At 20.6% G+C, this 17685-nt stretch overlaps 2 protein-coding genes across 3 annotated transcripts; one reads left to right on the top strand and one right to left on the bottom strand.

The window, feature by feature from the left end:
• Positions 1–7: 7 nt before the first annotated feature.
• LOC107994693 (N-acetylgalactosaminyltransferase 7) lies at positions 8–5198 on the bottom strand. 2 transcript variants are annotated; one of them, XM_017051702.3, is made up of 11 exons: positions 4980–5198; positions 4549–4721; positions 4105–4310; positions 3636–3802; positions 3287–3494; positions 2681–2857; positions 2356–2599; positions 1978–2199; positions 1645–1743; positions 1437–1562; positions 8–1367 (listed from the first exon to the last, which is right to left on the bottom strand). In XM_017051702.3, the coding sequence occupies exons 2-11, from the start codon at positions 4699–4701 to the stop codon at positions 1227–1229; spliced, it is 1743 nt and encodes a 580-aa protein (XP_016907191.1). In that variant the 5' UTR covers positions 4702–4721; positions 4980–5198; the 3' UTR covers positions 8–1226. The 2 variants fall into 2 exon arrangements, with proteins under 2 accessions (XP_016907191.1, XP_061933513.1); XM_062077529.1 differs by lacking the exon at positions 4980–5198 and adding an exon at positions 4781–4855.
• Positions 5199–6214: 1016 nt separating this feature from the next.
• Positions 6215–14943, top strand: LOC107994695 (protein Daple). Its single transcript, XM_062079363.1, has 23 exons — positions 6215–7188; positions 7362–7450; positions 7583–7892; positions 7985–8098; positions 8157–8344; positions 8452–8533; positions 9323–9501; positions 9585–9711; positions 9786–9912; positions 10002–10336; positions 10417–10698; positions 10932–11038; positions 11470–11661; positions 11749–11899; positions 12006–12188; positions 12389–12676; positions 12745–12945; positions 13025–13170; positions 13394–13486; positions 13590–13653; positions 13774–13882; positions 14068–14174; positions 14257–14943. The coding sequence occupies exons 1-23, from the start codon at positions 7138–7140 to the stop codon at positions 14491–14493; spliced, it is 3762 nt and encodes a 1253-aa protein (XP_061935347.1). The 5' UTR covers positions 6215–7137; the 3' UTR covers positions 14494–14943.
• Positions 14944–17685: the final 2742 nt, after the last annotated feature.

Consider the following 17685-nt stretch of genomic DNA (forward strand, 5'->3'; position numbering starts at 1 on the left):
CACAGAATGTTATAAATATCTGTTTTATTTATCAATACATAATTTTTGATAAAACATTATGTTTTTTTACATTATAATAAGTAACTTTTTGCCTGAAAGTGTATTTTAAAAAATTAAAAACCATTACAAAACTATATCAATAACATGCTCTCTTAAGAAGAATCAGTCGAAAATGGAAGCACACATTCTCACGTTACATTGATAATAAACGAAATGAACTTCAAAATAATTGAAACATTGTACATATTGTATTTAATCATATCTTAAATCGCGTATGTGTGCAAATAGTTCATGAACGTCTACTTTGAATAGTCAGTACAAACATATAACGCAAATATGAACGCAAATATTCGCGTATATAATTATTTATTAAATATTAATGTATGTAAATATTTTCGAACGGTATTCATAGTCAATGTAAGATATTTAGAAGAAATTCTAAATTAATATTACTCATAAAAATAATATATGCGGCTTTCTTTATTTTCAAAAATCATTATTTACGAATTAATGATAAACACAAATAAATTCTTCAATATATTTATCGTTCGAATATTTTTTAAATATTTTGTGTGATTAGTGAATATGCATAGTTCTTTTTTTATTTCAAAAAAATAAACATTATTTATTTAAGAAAGAAATAATTCTAACATCTTTATGTTATCTTTTAAGAAAAATTAAACTAAAAATAAAATTAAATGTAAGTAAACTATAATATGAAAGATATATTCGATATTACAGACAATTGTATAAAAAAATCATGAATATATTTTAATAAATTATATTATTATATTAAATCAAAATAGGTTTTGATTTAAATTGAAATTATAATAAATCAAATAGATTGTTGATTCTATTAATGATCCTAAATTATTAATGTTATAAATTGTATTTGAACACTTTGATTGTGAATAATATGAAAAATAATTTCAAATGATATCAATATAACAGATATGTTATTAATATTTTATAGCATTATTTTCTTTTTCATAGAGTTTAATTATTGTTATTATTTTTAAAAAAATTTGTTTTAATTTTATGTTCTTATTCACATTTTTAATTTTGCATAAGTATTTAAATTTATGAGAAAAATAAAATATAATATATTTTAACTACAATTTATCATATAAAAAAAATTAATGCATAGGTAAAATTTTGCCAAAAATCTTTGATTCAGCATAAAACGTTTCATATGTAGTATAAGTAGCACCAGTACTTACATTTCTTCACCATTGTGGATGAACTTGATGGAAAGACCACTGTTGATACGTATTATTGATATCACATGGCATTAATGATAATTGTTGAGTTTGAGGATGAAGTGCCATGCACTTTTTGTGCACTCTATGTAAAAGTGTTTTTGTTTTCTACGAAAATTAATTATTTTTATATAGAATTCATAATGAAATAAAAATTCAATGTTTAATAATATTTACTTCATCATATTGCCATGGACCATCTACAGTCCCTAAGCGACAAAATACGAATTTCACTCCTTGATTATCAGCGGATATGCAACGTTCTCCAACACCTAATTGACCTTTTGCATTTAATCTAATTAACTGAAAAATATAAATCATAATTCATTTATAATAATAATTTATAAAATTAAAAAAGAATTGTTTAAAAATAATTTAAAATTACCTGATTATTACCAAATCCATGACAATCAGTTGTAGCCATTAAACTAGGAGGAGAATGACTCATTGTATCCAAACATGTTCCTGTTGCTACATTTCGTAACTAAAATTTAATAAAAAAGATAATATATAGTATTATATATAGATATTGTATATCTTAAACTGAATTAGTTGTATATTGATATAGATGCTAGTTAAATATAAATATTTTCTTGTCAAAATAATAATTACAATAATAAAATAATGATAAAATGTAATTCAAAACAGTGAAATTATAGCTAATAAAATTGAACAAAATATATAATAATATTTTTAATATAAATATTATTTTTCTTACTTCTCCCCAATGAATATTAGGTGGTAATTCAGGAAACTTATCAAAAACATCATAAGCTACATTTTCCATATACCATTGAAAGCTTTTACATCTTTTCCGCCTTTTAAATTCTAACTGTTCCGATATATCGCCATGATCAAGTAATTGCGCTAATGGTTCTCTTGTATAAAAGAACTCTTTGTATTTGTCATCAAACCATGTTTCAACAACTCTCTTGTAATTCTAGAAAGAAAAAAATTTACAACTTTTATATTCATTTTATATAATTATATATCATTTTATCAAAATACATTAATAATTATAATTCTGAAACATTAGAAACATTAGAAAATATTGCTATATGTAATTTTTATTTAAGAATGAATATATTTTACTTACTATAGTTATTAGTGGTCCTTTTTTTTTTTGTGCTAATTTACCAAATGTGTAAGGCATAAAACCTCTATATACATGACCAACATGTGAACATGGTACCCAAAGAATGCTTCCTCCACATTGCCATATTTTAAATGAAAGTTCAAAGTTCTCTCCACCCCACACAAGTAATCCATCATCATATCCACCCAATGACAAAAAATATTCACGATTTATTGCGAATAAGCCACCAGCGTGAGTAGGAGACCTAAATTGAGTGTTTTCCTAATACATGAATGTTAAATAATTTTGTTCTGTGCGTCTAAATATATTTTTTAAAACAAATTACTTGTACGGCATGCTGTTATAAGGTCGAATTTTTTTCTCTCGTGCAGGAAGTTCATTTTCTTTATATAACATTCCCCATTCAAAAATACCTCGATACAAATGTCCTTCTTGATATACAGGTCGATATTCAAATGTCTTGTGATCAATACCATCAATAATGGGAACTGTCATTACAGTTCTAAAATTTAACAAATATGATTAATTTTTTTTATGAAATTTATATATAATAATATATTCTATCCAAAGAGAAAAGTAAGCGTTTTGTAGAATTTTAAATTTAAACGGATATTAGATTGAATTGACAGAAAAATAACATTTGTATTAAATCTTTAACATTTTAAATCTTTTTTTGCATCTACCTTACTTGAAGAATGCAGTAAAGAATATTTTTGTTTTTCTAATAAAAATTTTCCTTCTAGCAATTATTGTGAGCCATCATTGGTCCACTGCGAATGGACCATGTTCATAAACTCTTTCTTTCACTATTTCTTTGAATTTTTGAATTATATATTTATAATTTTAACTGTTAAAAGAACATTATCAAAGATAAGGATATCATAATACGCTACTTTTCAGTATGGAAATTATTCAATAAAGGAAAAATTACCTGTCAGCAGCTATGGGAGCTAAAAGAGGTGGTAACCAATTAATATTAACTTCACAATGTGCATCCAAAAATACTATAACTTCGCCCTTAGCTTCACGTGCACCACGTGATCTTGTTCTTATTAAACCTTCTCTTTTTTCATTTCTTATTAATTTAACTTTATCTCCCCATTGTTCAATATAAGACTCTAGTTCTCCCTTTAAATTATCTATAAAAATATAAATATACTTTAAACATATTATAAATTTGAATTATAATTTTATATATAATTTTTCTCAATAATACTGAATGAAATTTTTTATTATTTCTAATTTAGTTAATATTTTTATTACATTATTATAACATTTACCTTTATCAGAAAAATCATCTACAAGCAAAATTTCTTCCAAAAATTGTGGTGGAGTACGATTTATAACACTGTGAACAGTTCTCATTAATACAGACCAGCCTTCATTGTGAAATACAATAATTACACTAGTTCTAGGTAGTATTTCTGGATAATTCCAATGTTTACATCTATAAATAATAAATAATAAATAAAATAAATAATAATTTATGATATATTTATCATAATGGTATCTAATTAGAATTATACTAATATTTATACTAATACTATATTATTATTTTTTCTTTTATGTTACATTCTAAAATTTGTTAACTTTTATATTAAAAAATTATTTATTTGAAGTATTATTTAAATATTTATATTTATTTGAAATATTATAAAGTATATTTATTTTACTAAAATGTTATTTAAATTTTAGAATTTAGTTTAAATAAAATTACTGATTAAAAAATAGAAAAAAATATTGACTTACTCAGGCATTCTAGTATCAGGAATTAATCTATCTAATGAAATTTCATCAGAGCATACTATATTCATACCATAATCTATTTCTGATTGTTGAACATCATTCTGTTGATCATCCCTAAGAATATGAGGTTTACCTTTTTCTCCAGGACCACTTTTCATTGATATATGTTTTGGTTCAAAATTACCAAGTTCCTTTGATAGAATTGGAACCTACAAAAATTTATAATATATTATAGCAATATAATATTTATTATAATATATTACATTTTAAATTACATAATTAAATTATTAATAATAAAAGTAAAAAGTTACATATTAAAATTAATTTTTGCAATTTATTTCTGAATAAAATTATTTTTTTATAAAATCTATATAATATAATGATAAAATATATAAATCTTATATTTTAAGAATTTTATTTGATATAAAATTATAATAATATATTTACCTGTTTATCTTTTAAACTCTCAGACCAAATTTTTAAATTATTGATAGGTTTGTTAGAAAAATAGTTTAGAATAATATATAATGTGTAAAGAACAAATATAGTGCAGATAATAATACTGAAAAAACGATTTCGTTTTAATTGGACAATTCTCATTTTGTTTAAGATAATTACACCTAAAATAAAGATTAAACGATTATATTATTATTAAAAAATTTAATATATTAAAACATACTTTATATTTAAAATAAAGAATATGAATATGCAATAAAATTGGTTAAACATTGATAACATTGATAACAAATGAATAAAGATAAAAATGAATGTAAAAAAAATGTATAATAGATAACTAATTTATATTATCCATATGCAATCAAAATATTGAATATCATAATAAACAATTTTATTTATAAAGAAAAGCAAATATCAATTACCTTAAATAAAAATGCATAGACTATGAAATAATATATATTTCAACAAATTAATTCTTTAAACGTATTATAATAATATTAAAAATTATATCATAATGAACAGAATCATTATTTAAAAAATCTGAAGCTACGTTGCTTCACACCACAGCCAACGTGTCTTTTGCACACACTCAGGTACTTCTAATCTACGTATAGGCAAGTACTTACCTATATTTCAATTTTCATGCAAATATACATTCGACATTTCTATATTTCAATTTAAAATTTTTTTATCGTAATAATGTTATTTAATCTTCAACATTATTATATAAATTTGGCAAAAAAAAAACACCATTCAATTATAATCATTTAATTCGATGCCATAAAATAAATTTATTTAATTGAGAATTGCATATATTTATTTTTATCATTGTTTACAAGTAAATTGTTTACAATTTTAATTTATATTTTATATCGTTATGTACATTGTTATATTTTTAATAAATATCAAAAGATAGTATATAAATAATTTATATTATTTTATAGAATTGGAATTGATGTAGTCATATAATTTAATTTTTAAAATAAATAAAAATATGATTTTTATAATTAGACATTAAATTTGAGTAGACATTAAATATTGAGAAACGAAACATTTTTATTCAATTGTTTAAATTTAATTTTATTATAAATATTATATACATATTATTTATGTATGCATTATATGTATTCTATAACGATAAAAAAAATTTTTTTAAACATTTTTCGCTAAAATTACTAAATTAGTTAAATTATATTTTTATAACTTAAATTAATATTTAATTATATAATTATGTAATTATATTTAATTGTTTAAATCAAAATAAAATTGAAGTAAAATTTTCAAGATTTGAATACATCAAAAAATTAGTCAAATATATAATTTTACAGATATATTTTTAAATTTTATCAAATATATATATATTATATATACAATTTTTATAATATAATATTTGCTCTAAATAAGAAAATGTTATTTATTCTAATTAAACAATATTTATTATTTAATTTAAATAATTTTTTACAGTTCATCTATAATTAAATTTCTAAAATATAAATGAAAAGACATATTTTCAAATTAATTAAAAATTTTTAAATTATTTTATTTATTATGAAATTTGCTTAAGTTAATTAATTAATTTATATATATTTATAAATTAATTAATTATTTTATAAATTTCAAATAATTTTAAAATAATGAAAAGATCATTTATTTAAAATTTAAAAAATATATAATCTAATAAAAATATCATTTATCAAAGACAGAAAATTTTCTTTATTTTTTGAAAACTTATATAAAACTTATTCCTAATTCTAATAGCATCCGTTAGAGTACGCTGATATATTATGTTGACCAATCAAAAAGGCAGACAATTTTGAGCCGGCGTCAAATCAGTCATGTTTGTATATACATGTTTCTTTAGTTTGCAAGATGTAGATTTTGTTTATATTATTGAACATGTACATTTGATTCTCTTAATCTTTTCGCCTATTAATGCAAAGTGTTCTTAAAAATTGTATTATATTGTTTTACACGCTTCAAGTACTTCAACAAATAGTGATAAGATATTAAATAACTCGTATAAAATATAATTAATATATTTTACATTAAATAAGGATATAAAAGTGTACAGTTATATTTTCTTTTGTGTAGTAAAATATACATGAAATATTGAATAAACATAAAAAAATAGATGAAATTAAATATCGTAAAGTTATCGAAACATTAAATTAATTATTAATTATTAAAATTAATTATCGTTGCTGGAAATTAACTATAGAAGAATAGTTAATTATTTGAAATTATAAAATTCTTTAATAATATAATATATTCATATATACATAGTAAATGCAAGTGAATATATAATTGCAATAAATAGAAACAAAGAAAAAAATATTTATTTTTATAAAACAAATCTTTTTGCATATTCTATAAATCTATAAATCATATCTGATTTTTAAAATTTATTTTATTACATATTTTATTATACATAAATATAATTTCTAATTCAATAATTCTTTTAATGAAATTACTTCTTACATCATATATTATTATATTAAATTTTTAAATAAATAGAAATTTTCTTTTTATAAAAAGAAATGATAATATTAATTATTATATATTAATGTAAAAGTATATAAAATGGCATCTTCTGAAATTGATGATTTATTGTCTGGGCCTTTAGTAACATGGGTAAGTTTCTTTTTTTCTAAAATTTTATTATTTGTTTATGCTATAAACTATGTTTTTTTAAATAATTATTAAATGTGAAGTCAATTTTATAAATCTAATATAATAAATCTAATATATTTTATTCAAATTATTAATATCCAAATTATTAATTAAATATATTCTTTATGTAATAGTTTGCTAGTTGCTTAGAGGATCCTAATTCATTGACTAGTTATGATGATTTAGTGGGTGGTGTATTATTACACAATGTATTTTTGCAAATGTAAGTATTTTAATCATTTTAATTTATATCTATTTTTTTTTTAAATTTTTATATTTAAATATTTTACAAAATTTTATAGAAATTTTATACTTTATATTTTATATTTATATTAATATATTTTATATTTTATAGAGATCCAGAACCACTATATAATGAAGTTATACCTCCAGAAGGAAATCCATTAATTCGCACAAAAAATTTAAAAGTTATTGTAGATAATATGAAACAATTTTATGAAGAAGAATTAGGTCACTTACTTCTAAAGTTACCAGATACTGTGAACTTAGGCAAAGAACCACAATTATATATTGCTGAAATGAAATTATTATTATTATTACTCCTTGGTTGTGCTGTTCAATGTCCTAATAAAGAAAAATTTATTACAAATATAAAAACATTAAATGTTGATACTCAGCTTGCAATAGTAGAATGTATTAAACAAGTATGTTTTTGAAAATTTTTAATTTCTGTTATTCAATTATTTTTATTTTTTTTTTATTTTTTTGCAAATAAAATATTTTGAGATTTTATTAGGTTACAGATCATCAAGATATAGTTATCACTCAAGATGCAATGGAGAATGTAAATATGGGATATTTATTTACAGAAATAAAAAATATGTCTCAAGAATTAGATTTATATCGTCAGGTAATTATATCAATACTATTACGTGTTACATTAGTAAAATATCTTATTTATTTAACAGAAATGGAGAGATACTATTATAAATGAAAGTGTTGAAAGAAATGATTCATCAATTAATGTTGAAGCTGAAGAAATAAATAAAGTACAACAATCTAATCCTGTTATTAAATCAGAACGAGAAGAAAATCATCATTATGCAGTTGAATTGGCTGATTGGAAATCAAAAGTTAGAAAACAACGTCAAGAATTGTATGTATTATAATTTTTTAATGACATAGCAAATTATATAATATTTCTAATTATTTTTATGTTTCATATATTCTTTCTTTTGTTAATTATTTATTTATTATTTATAGAGAAGAAAAAACAGAAGCATTGTTGGAATGTAAAGAAGAACTTGAGTATCATAAAATATTAGTAACTAAATTAAAGCAAGAGGTACAATATTATTTTTTATATATATAAAAAAATAAACTAAATGAATTGATTATTTAATAAAATAAGTAAATAGTTAAATTTCAATATTATATTTTGCTTTTCATAAGAATGGAAAAAGATTATAAATAAATCTATAATTTGAGCATTTTTTTTCTTTTTGAAATACGAATATTTTTTTGATTTAAATAATTATATAATTATATAAATAATGTTATAAGAATACATAATACTTACTTTTTGAATTATTAAAAATGTTTTCTTTTTGTAAATATATATTTATTTTAAAATTAATGTTTTAAAAACTATTAAAGATATTTTAAAGTTCTTAACTTATTATTTTGCAGCATTAATATAAATGTTTAATTCTTTTAGTCAATTTTATTATCACCATGTCGCTACTGCGACGTAACAATCGAATTCATATTTATTATATATCACAAACTATAAGTAAAGACTAATTTATTATGATTCATATTATTTTCAATGTCAGAACATCTGTTAGAATATTGTTTACTTATAATAGAAAAAAATGATAATATTTATAATTTTCTATTTAACGTAAAATAATTCTCTAATAACGTAAAATTTTAATTTAAACAAGAAGTATTTATATTTTGATAAATAAGAGAGCTATGTTTATATTTTAATAATTTATAATTTTTTTTCATGAATAGCAAATGTGGTATTAAAGTCTAACTATTTATTGTTTATTTTTAGTATATATTTAGTAAGTAATCTTCAGTAATAATATTACAAATCTATAATTGTAATATTTTTATTATTTTTTAGAATCAAGAATTGATGCATGAAGCACGCACAGCAAAATCTTATAGAGATGAATTAGATGCTGTAATTGAAAGAGCAGATCGTGCTGATCGATTGGAATTAGAAGTAGTAAGATATAGAGAGAAACTGACAGATATAGAATTTTATAAAACACGTATAGAGGAATTACGTGAAGATAATAGGTATATAGTCATATATTTTTTTTTAACTTTTTACATATAATTTAAATGTATTTTTTTTTACACAAAATATTTTTTTATTTTAGAGTTTTAATGGATACTAGAGAAATGCTTGAAGATCAATTAAATTCATCGAGAAGAAGGGCGGATAAAGTATTGGAACTTGAATCTGAAATTATTAAATACAAACAATTATTGAATGACATGGCATTAGTATGTAAATCTATAAGTAAAGATCAAAATGCATTGATAAATTTAATTTTTTAATTTTTTTTTGAATTTTTAAGGAACGTGCGGCTGATAAAGAAAAATATCAAGAATTAGTTGAAGAAAATACTCAATTGCATAAATTAACAAAAGCTGCTGCAAATGAAGCTGCCTTATCTAGCTCTATAAGTGATTCTGAAGAACCAGGTAATAAAAAAAAATAATTTTTAATATATAATAATATTTTATTTTTCTATCATACATAAATATATAATGTATATTTATATTTTATATAGCACATGCTGATAACAGATTATCTGAACAATTAACAAATAATGCACAAACACGAGCTCTAAAATTAGAATTGGAAAATCGTCGATTGGTTACTTTAATAGATTCTTTAAAAGAAAGTTCATTTCATGAAAATTCATCTCGTGTATTGGAATTAGAAAAAGAAAAAAAGAAATTATCTTTAAAAATTGAGTCATTAAATGACAATATTGAAAGATTGACTCAACAAAATTCAGACTTGGAATTAGTATGGAAACAAGCATTAGAGGAAAATAAAAAATTACAAAATTCATTAAAAAATCAGAGAGCATCATCTGAGAAACAACAACAAGAATTTCAAGTATTTCATGAAAATTTTTTTTATATCATCTTAATATTTTTATGTTCAATATTTTATTTTGTGTATTTATTAATTTTTAGACTCAACATACAAAAATGATAGAATTGGAAAAAAATTATGACATAGCGGTGAAAGAAAAACAACGTGTTCAATCTTTATTAGAAAGCGTTCAAAGACGAGCAGATGATTTAGAACGTAGTTTAGAACTTGCGAATCAAAAAATTGAAGAATTAAAAATTATCGAAAATAATATAAAAGAAATTAATTCTAAATGTCTTGATCTTGAATCAAAACTTGTGGCAGTAGAAAAAGAAAAAGATATAGCACAACGCGATATTCATCGATATCGAGAAACGATAGAAGTATGAATTTTATAAAATATTATTATAAAAATGATTAGTTATTTTATTTAAATTAATTATTTAATTTAATAATTTTTTAATTTAATTAAAATAATTTATATTTTTATTTTTTTAATTTATATTTTTATTATTTTAAATTATTTTATTTAAATTAAAATTATATTTTTAATTTTAATATGAATTATGATAAATGAAATATTAAATTAAATTTTACTTAGCGAGATAAATTTCAGGATAAGGATGTTGCATTGGATAAAGCAACAAATACTATTGAGGTTTTAGAAAGAAAAATAACACAACTTGAACAGGAACTTCATGATTCTGTTACACAAATTTCAAGGTACGAAATATTTCAATTAATATGTACAGGATATGTGATTTATCTGCTAATATATAAATATTTCAAAAAATATGGATGAAATAAAAAAATGTTTTAGTTATAAGTTATGAGGTTTCAAGATAAATATATTCGGATATTTATTTAATTTTGAAAATTATATTTAAATTTTTTAATGATTTTTTTTATCTTGTAGCATGATATCAAAATGTTTTCAAAAAAAAAGATTCATATTTAAAAATTTAAACATAATTCATAAAGCTTTTTAATATACCAAAATCAAATAAAATTGAACATCCGATCATCAGATAAACAATTTTTATCTAAAACATTTTTGTCAATATTATTTAAATATCATTCATATTTTTTGGAATGTTTATATGTTTCCAGATAAATGCTCTTTTAATAATAAAGAAATGTTTGTTTATTGACAGGTTACAAGAAATTGAAAGATCTAGTAAAGAATTAGATTCACGAGCGGCGATCGATAGGGAAACGTTAGAAATTTTACAGTCGAATTTAGTAGCTGAAAAATTGAATACTCAACAACTATGTACAGTTTTAGAAAAGCTTGGTCTCAGTGATAATATGTTATTATCTCTTCCATTGGATAATATTATTAAAAAGTAATGAAATTTTAAATTTTAATTAAAATTCTTAAATTGATAAAAATTTTAAATCTTAAATTAATAATTAATATTTAATAATTACAGAATTGCACAAATTCCGGAGGTTATTGATTATATATTGAAATCAAATAATTCCTGTTCTAATGAAAAATTAGTACCTGAGTCTATAAATTCCGAAAATACTGTAACTAGCAGTATTCATAATACATTAGAAGCGACAGTAGAATCACTTAAAGTATGTAAAAATAATTAATAAAAAAAAAAGAAAAATATATTAAAAAATAATTAAAAAATATTTATCATTATGGAACATAATTTATAATATAATTTTCTTATTTTAGAAAGAACAAGAACATTTAAATATGAAATTAATTACTGCACAAACAGCATCAGAAAGTTTTTTATCTGAAAATGCGAAACTTCAAGTACAGATAACAACATTACAATCCCAAAATAATTCTTTAACAGCACAACATACAGCATTGCAATTGGCAAATTCGCAACTTGTTGCTGAAAAAGAAGAGGTAAATATATTTTATTAAACTTTACCTATATCTAATGTTTACTACAACTTTTTTGTATGTATGTATGTATTATATATATTTATATGTATAATTAATACCTATATATTATACTGTAGATATTAAAAGATAAAGAAGTTAAATAATTTTATATTGATATTATATAAATTTTTAAATCTTTATTATTAAATGTTTTAATTTAGTTATTAAAAGAACGAAGCGCACAACAACAAGCACACACACAACTTCTTCATGATCAAGTCACTTTGCAATCATTGCATGAACAATTAAATAATGAATATGAAAATTTATTCCATGAACATGATGCTTTGAAATCAAATTTACGAGATGTAAAAAATGAAATTAGAATGTTACGCGAATCTTATGAAGGGTTAAAAGGAAGAAATAAGATATTGCAAACTGAAAAAGAATCATTGGTCAGTGATGCGAAAAGTTTAAATAATTTAAGAGGAGAACATTCAAAACTCAAGGTATTAAATAAATATAAAAAGATAGATAGATCATGAATATTAGGAGTTTAATTTCTTAATTATTTTAGGATGATTTTAGAAATTTGTACACTGCTACAGAGAAATTGAAAATGGAATATAGAAATTTACAGGAAGATTATCGGAAAAATAAAATTGAAACAAATCGATTAAGTTTAAAATTAACAGAAATGCAAGGTGAACTTAGCAGCAGAGATGAAAGATGTTCGAATTTAGAATTTCAAATCAATACATTAAATCAACGATGTGAGGTACAAATTAATATTGAATTATATAATGTTATATTTAACATATATTTATTATTATCTTATATTATATTTTATTTATTAGATGCTATTACATATGAATTCCGGCTTAGATAATGATAGACGATCATTAATGGATCATATTAGTTTATTGTTTAGTCAATATCATGAACTCTTAACTCATTCACTTGAAGATAAAGAACATTATCATATGGAAGAGAAAATGTACACGTTAGTATTTTAAAAAACTAAAATTTTACATTATTAAATTTGATAAATATACTAGTAATTATTTTTAAGTTTTTTAAAAAAATTTTAATTTTTAAAAATATTACTTACATATATAATTTAATAATAAAAATATTATTTAATATATTTATATGATATGATATTATCTATTATATTATTGTATTATTATGTATTGTATTATATATATTAATAATAAATATTATAGGGATAAAGTGAATCATCTATATAGGCAAAAAGAAAAATTGGAAGATAAGATTATGGAACATTATAGAAAATTAGAAAGTTGCACTCCAAAAAAGTAAGTATTTTTGTAGATTTAAATATAAATTTTTAATTATTTTTAATTATTTATTTTACAAATTTTTATGTATATATATATATTTTTATATTTATATTTAAAGAAAAGGATTTGGAGCTAATTTTGTGCGAAGAGTTCGGAAAGTTGGGTCTGAGTTCCTTAATAAGGTGAACAATTGACGCACATAAATATAAATATTTAATATAAATATCAAAAAATTTTATAAGATCTTTATATATAAATTATATATACATATATATATATATTATATATAAATTATAAATTAGAATCGACGATCTTGGGCGGAAGATTCCAAACACTCAGAAGGAAAAACTTATGAATCAGAATCTGGTGGAAATGATTCCGATGCTAGTACAGAAGATCATCGCATAGCAGGTAAAAATGTAATTTAAATATATATAAGTTGTTTAATAGTAATAATAAACTGCAATAAACTACATTTCATGTATTAAAATAAAGAACAATTATTAAATTATTTCTTATTTATTTATATTATTTGATTTTTTATAAATAAATAAATAAAAATATTATTAATAAAGAATGTTTATAATTAATTTTAGGATCAACTAGAGGTCTTGGATCGGATGCATTGTCTCTTGGTCATCCAGGAACTAGAAGAACAGTATATTATACTGATGATTCTCCACCACCATCAAGTACATTACCAGTATGTACGAATTTATTAATTTATAATTCTATGAGTTTTTTTTTTTTTAGTAAAATAGTTCTTTTATAAATACTTATTTTAGGAACAGGGAGACGATAGACGTTCTATATTATTAGAACAAACTTCAAGATCGGAAGTGCAAGTAGAACCACGACCGGTTCTGATATACAATAAAGTATCAGCAGTTATAAATGAATCAAAAAATCTTAATAATAGCGGAATGAAGAATGTAGGACAAGAGGAAACAATGATGGAAACGCCTGTGGATAAAGATTCAAAAACAGGCAATCAAGTATGGTACGAATATGGTTGTGTATGATTTTATATTATTTGCGTGCTTCCATTTATTTGCGTGCTTGTTACGAAAATTGCATTTTTAAAATTACATAATATAAATAGATTATTTACCATTGTAATCCAACGAATATTTTATAAAAATTCGTATAAACGCTTGAATATTTTAAGACTTCATATATTACTAATTTTAATTGAATGTTTACGAGTTCCTAGAAAGTTTTTATAATGATAATATAATAATTGATAGTTTATGTCAAATATGACTTTAATATTTATTTTAAATATTTGAATGTCTTTTTTTTAATATGACTATGCATTTATTTTAATATATATAAAAGTTGATAAATAATCAACAATGTACTATGTAAATGTATAATCTGTAAGTGATAATGCGAAAATATTTTTTTTTAAGAATGATGTAACAAAATTATGTATAGTATTAAGTATGAACTTAAATATTGAATATTGCCGTTTAATTAGTTTTTAATTATCAGTCATTATACTAATTTTACTGCCATTCACATTTATAAAAGACTTAGAATATCAGAATTATAAATATTGAAAAAAAAAGTTCTTTTTTAATTATATCCAATAATAATATAAATAATATAAAACATAATTATTAAACATAATAAAGGAATATTATATATATAATATAATATATATATATATATATATATATATAATATATATATATAATATAATATATAATATATAATAATAATATAATATAAAATATATATATAAATATATATTTATATTTAAAATTTAAATCTAAATTAAATAATTTTATGCAAATATATAATATAAATGAATATAATATAAAATCGATGAATAATCTGATAATAATTAGATTTTAATTCTAATTATTACAATAGAATATATAATCATATAAATATAAAATATACTTTAGAAAAATGAATGAAAATAGTTTTTTATATTTTTTATTCATATATCTTTCAATCGAAGAAAGTTGAATTATATCTTGATAAAATTTCACGAATTTCATCGTCGAAAATGTAGTTTACTATTTTTTGCTATTTTCCTATGGGTTGAGAGCAAGAAGTTCTAATGAAAAAAAGTTGACTATCATATGTTCCATAATCCTTTGAATTATTTTTCAGGTTTCAAAAATTTGCATATGATGTATACCCAAAGAATTATATTATTATTTCATAAATCTAATATTAATATTTTTTCTCTCAATTTATTTGTTAAAAAAGAAATAGAAGATTAAATATAAAAGTGAATATTTATAAACTGAACTTAAAAAATTGTTTTATAACAAGAGAATTTTAATAAAAATTCAAGCTATTAACATTGATTAAAATATCAGATTATATCATAAGTAATATATTTAAAAAATATAAACATGAAAATTCATTAAGTAATAAATTGAAAAAATAGACAAAAAACTGTTATATAATATAAAAAATTTTTCTTTTTTGAAAAGAACAAAATATGAATAGTATTTATATTACATATTTATTTACTTAAAATTAGATCTATTTTATTATTATTAATTATTAATATTTCTTACTTTATATAATAATATATTAATTATTTCATCGTTTTTTTAACAAAAACAAATTTTCTTATTTTAATTTTTTAAAATATTTAAATTATGAATTAATAATGAATAAATTATATTAATAATTTCAATAAATTTTTATTAATATTAATAAATTAATAATTTCAATAATTTAAATAAATTTTTCGTAAATAAAAAATATGAGATGAACATTATAATTCTGCAAGATAAACTTCAACAAACTTCTCAACCCCGTCTTTCCTAACTTACCCTTCGACGAGCTTGTCGACGACGAGGGCGAAGCAAAAAATTTCGCTCACAGCAGCGGTTGGCTAGCAAAACCTCCCTCTCTACCCTGGTTTTTCCATTTACGAGAATAAAAATCTTTCTCTCTATTTCTACTGGTGCGGAAAAGGTAGGCCAATGGAGTGGGAATAGTAGGGCGGGAAAGGTAGAGGGGCAATAGTAATAGTAGTGGGTGGACAGGCGTAAAAATAAGGCTGGTAAAAATAAGAGTAGCAGACTAGACTAGGAAAAGAACTATGATGCCGTTGGATAGCAAAAAATGAAGAATCATTCACCGCAATCGTGAGAAATGGTAATGGTAAGAAAACAAATTGTACACGTAATTGATCTTTCGACATTTTTCAATTTCTTTCTTGTTTATTTACTTTTTAACTTTTTAGAAGTTTAGTTTAAAATTACAAAAAAGATATATCATGATTTTAAAAAATGGAAATGATAATGATGTTTCAAAATTTAGTAGATAGATATAATAATAAGTATATGTACATATTTTAATCATAAAAATATTGATAAATTTTAATTATATTATAACAATATTAGACATTAAGACTATATAATATTATTAAATTTTTTTAAAAGATGAATATAAAATACAAATTTATTTGTGTTTATTTTAACGCAAAATTTTTTCAATATTTTTTTCTTTCACTTCTCTCTATAAATAAATTAATAATAATTCAAATGAATATTATAAATTTATTAATTATATTATAAATATATATATATATTAATTTAAGAATTCGCAAAATATAATTTGCAAAAATATTGATTGTTCGTGAACTAATAAGATGAAATAATTGTAAGTTCCTTCTAGGGGATGCATAGGACGAGGGGCGGAAAGATAGCTTTTTACAATGAGTCTTCTTTCCGTTTCTCTTACGACTATTCATTTACCAGAATGGTAAAGATGGTAGGCATAGAAGAGGGATTTTTTATATCGACATCATAATCTCAAGGAGGAATATATATGTTCTACATATACAAATACTATGTAAGTAAATTATCTACGTAGAGGAAAGTAATAAAATCAATATGGTTAAATTAAAAAATATTACAGTTAATAATCTTTCATTATTTGATGATTTTTTTATATTGTAATTGTATTGTTTATTGATTAGATTTATAAATTTAAAATTAGCAAAAATTCATTTATATTAGCGATTAATTAAAATATTGTTTTTAAGTTTTTATTCATTAAGAATGAATTAAAAAAATGTATTAAATAAATTATCAACCTATTCCATAATTTATTCAATATAAATCATTCATACTAATATTTAAAAAAATCAAATATATATATATATATATATATATATATATTGATTTAAACTGATTGAATTGAACACATTGAATAATAAATATTTAATATTATCAAAT

Source organism: Apis cerana, linkage group LG1 (genome assembly GCF_029169275.1).
Source record: "Apis cerana isolate GH-2021 linkage group LG1, AcerK_1.0, whole genome shotgun sequence".
In the NCBI taxonomy this organism is placed as follows: Eukaryota; Metazoa; Arthropoda; class Insecta; order Hymenoptera; family Apidae; genus Apis; species Apis cerana.

Coding starts and splice junctions, on each gene's coding strand:
- LOC107994693 (XM_017051702.3), bottom strand. CDS start 4,701: ATGAGAATTGTCCAATTAAAACGAAATCGTTTTTTCAGTATTATTATC. Junction 3,495..3,635: donor AGATGATTTTTCTGATAAAG/GTAAATGTTATA, acceptor ATATTTTTATAG/ATAATTTAAAGGGAGAACTA. Junction 1,744..1,977: donor CTAATATTCATTGGGGAGAA/GTAAGAAAAATA, acceptor ATTAAATTTTAG/TTACGAAATGTAGCAACAGG.
- LOC107994695 (XM_062079363.1), top strand. CDS start 7,138: ATGGCATCTTCTGAAATTGATGATTTATTGTCTGGGCCTTTAGTAACA. Junction 8,099..8,156: donor AATTAGATTTATATCGTCAG/GTAATTATATCA, acceptor TTTATTTAACAG/AAATGGAGAGATACTATTAT. Junction 13,654..13,773: donor GGTCTGAGTTCCTTAATAAG/GTGAACAATTGA, acceptor ATTATAAATTAG/AATCGACGATCTTGGGCGGA.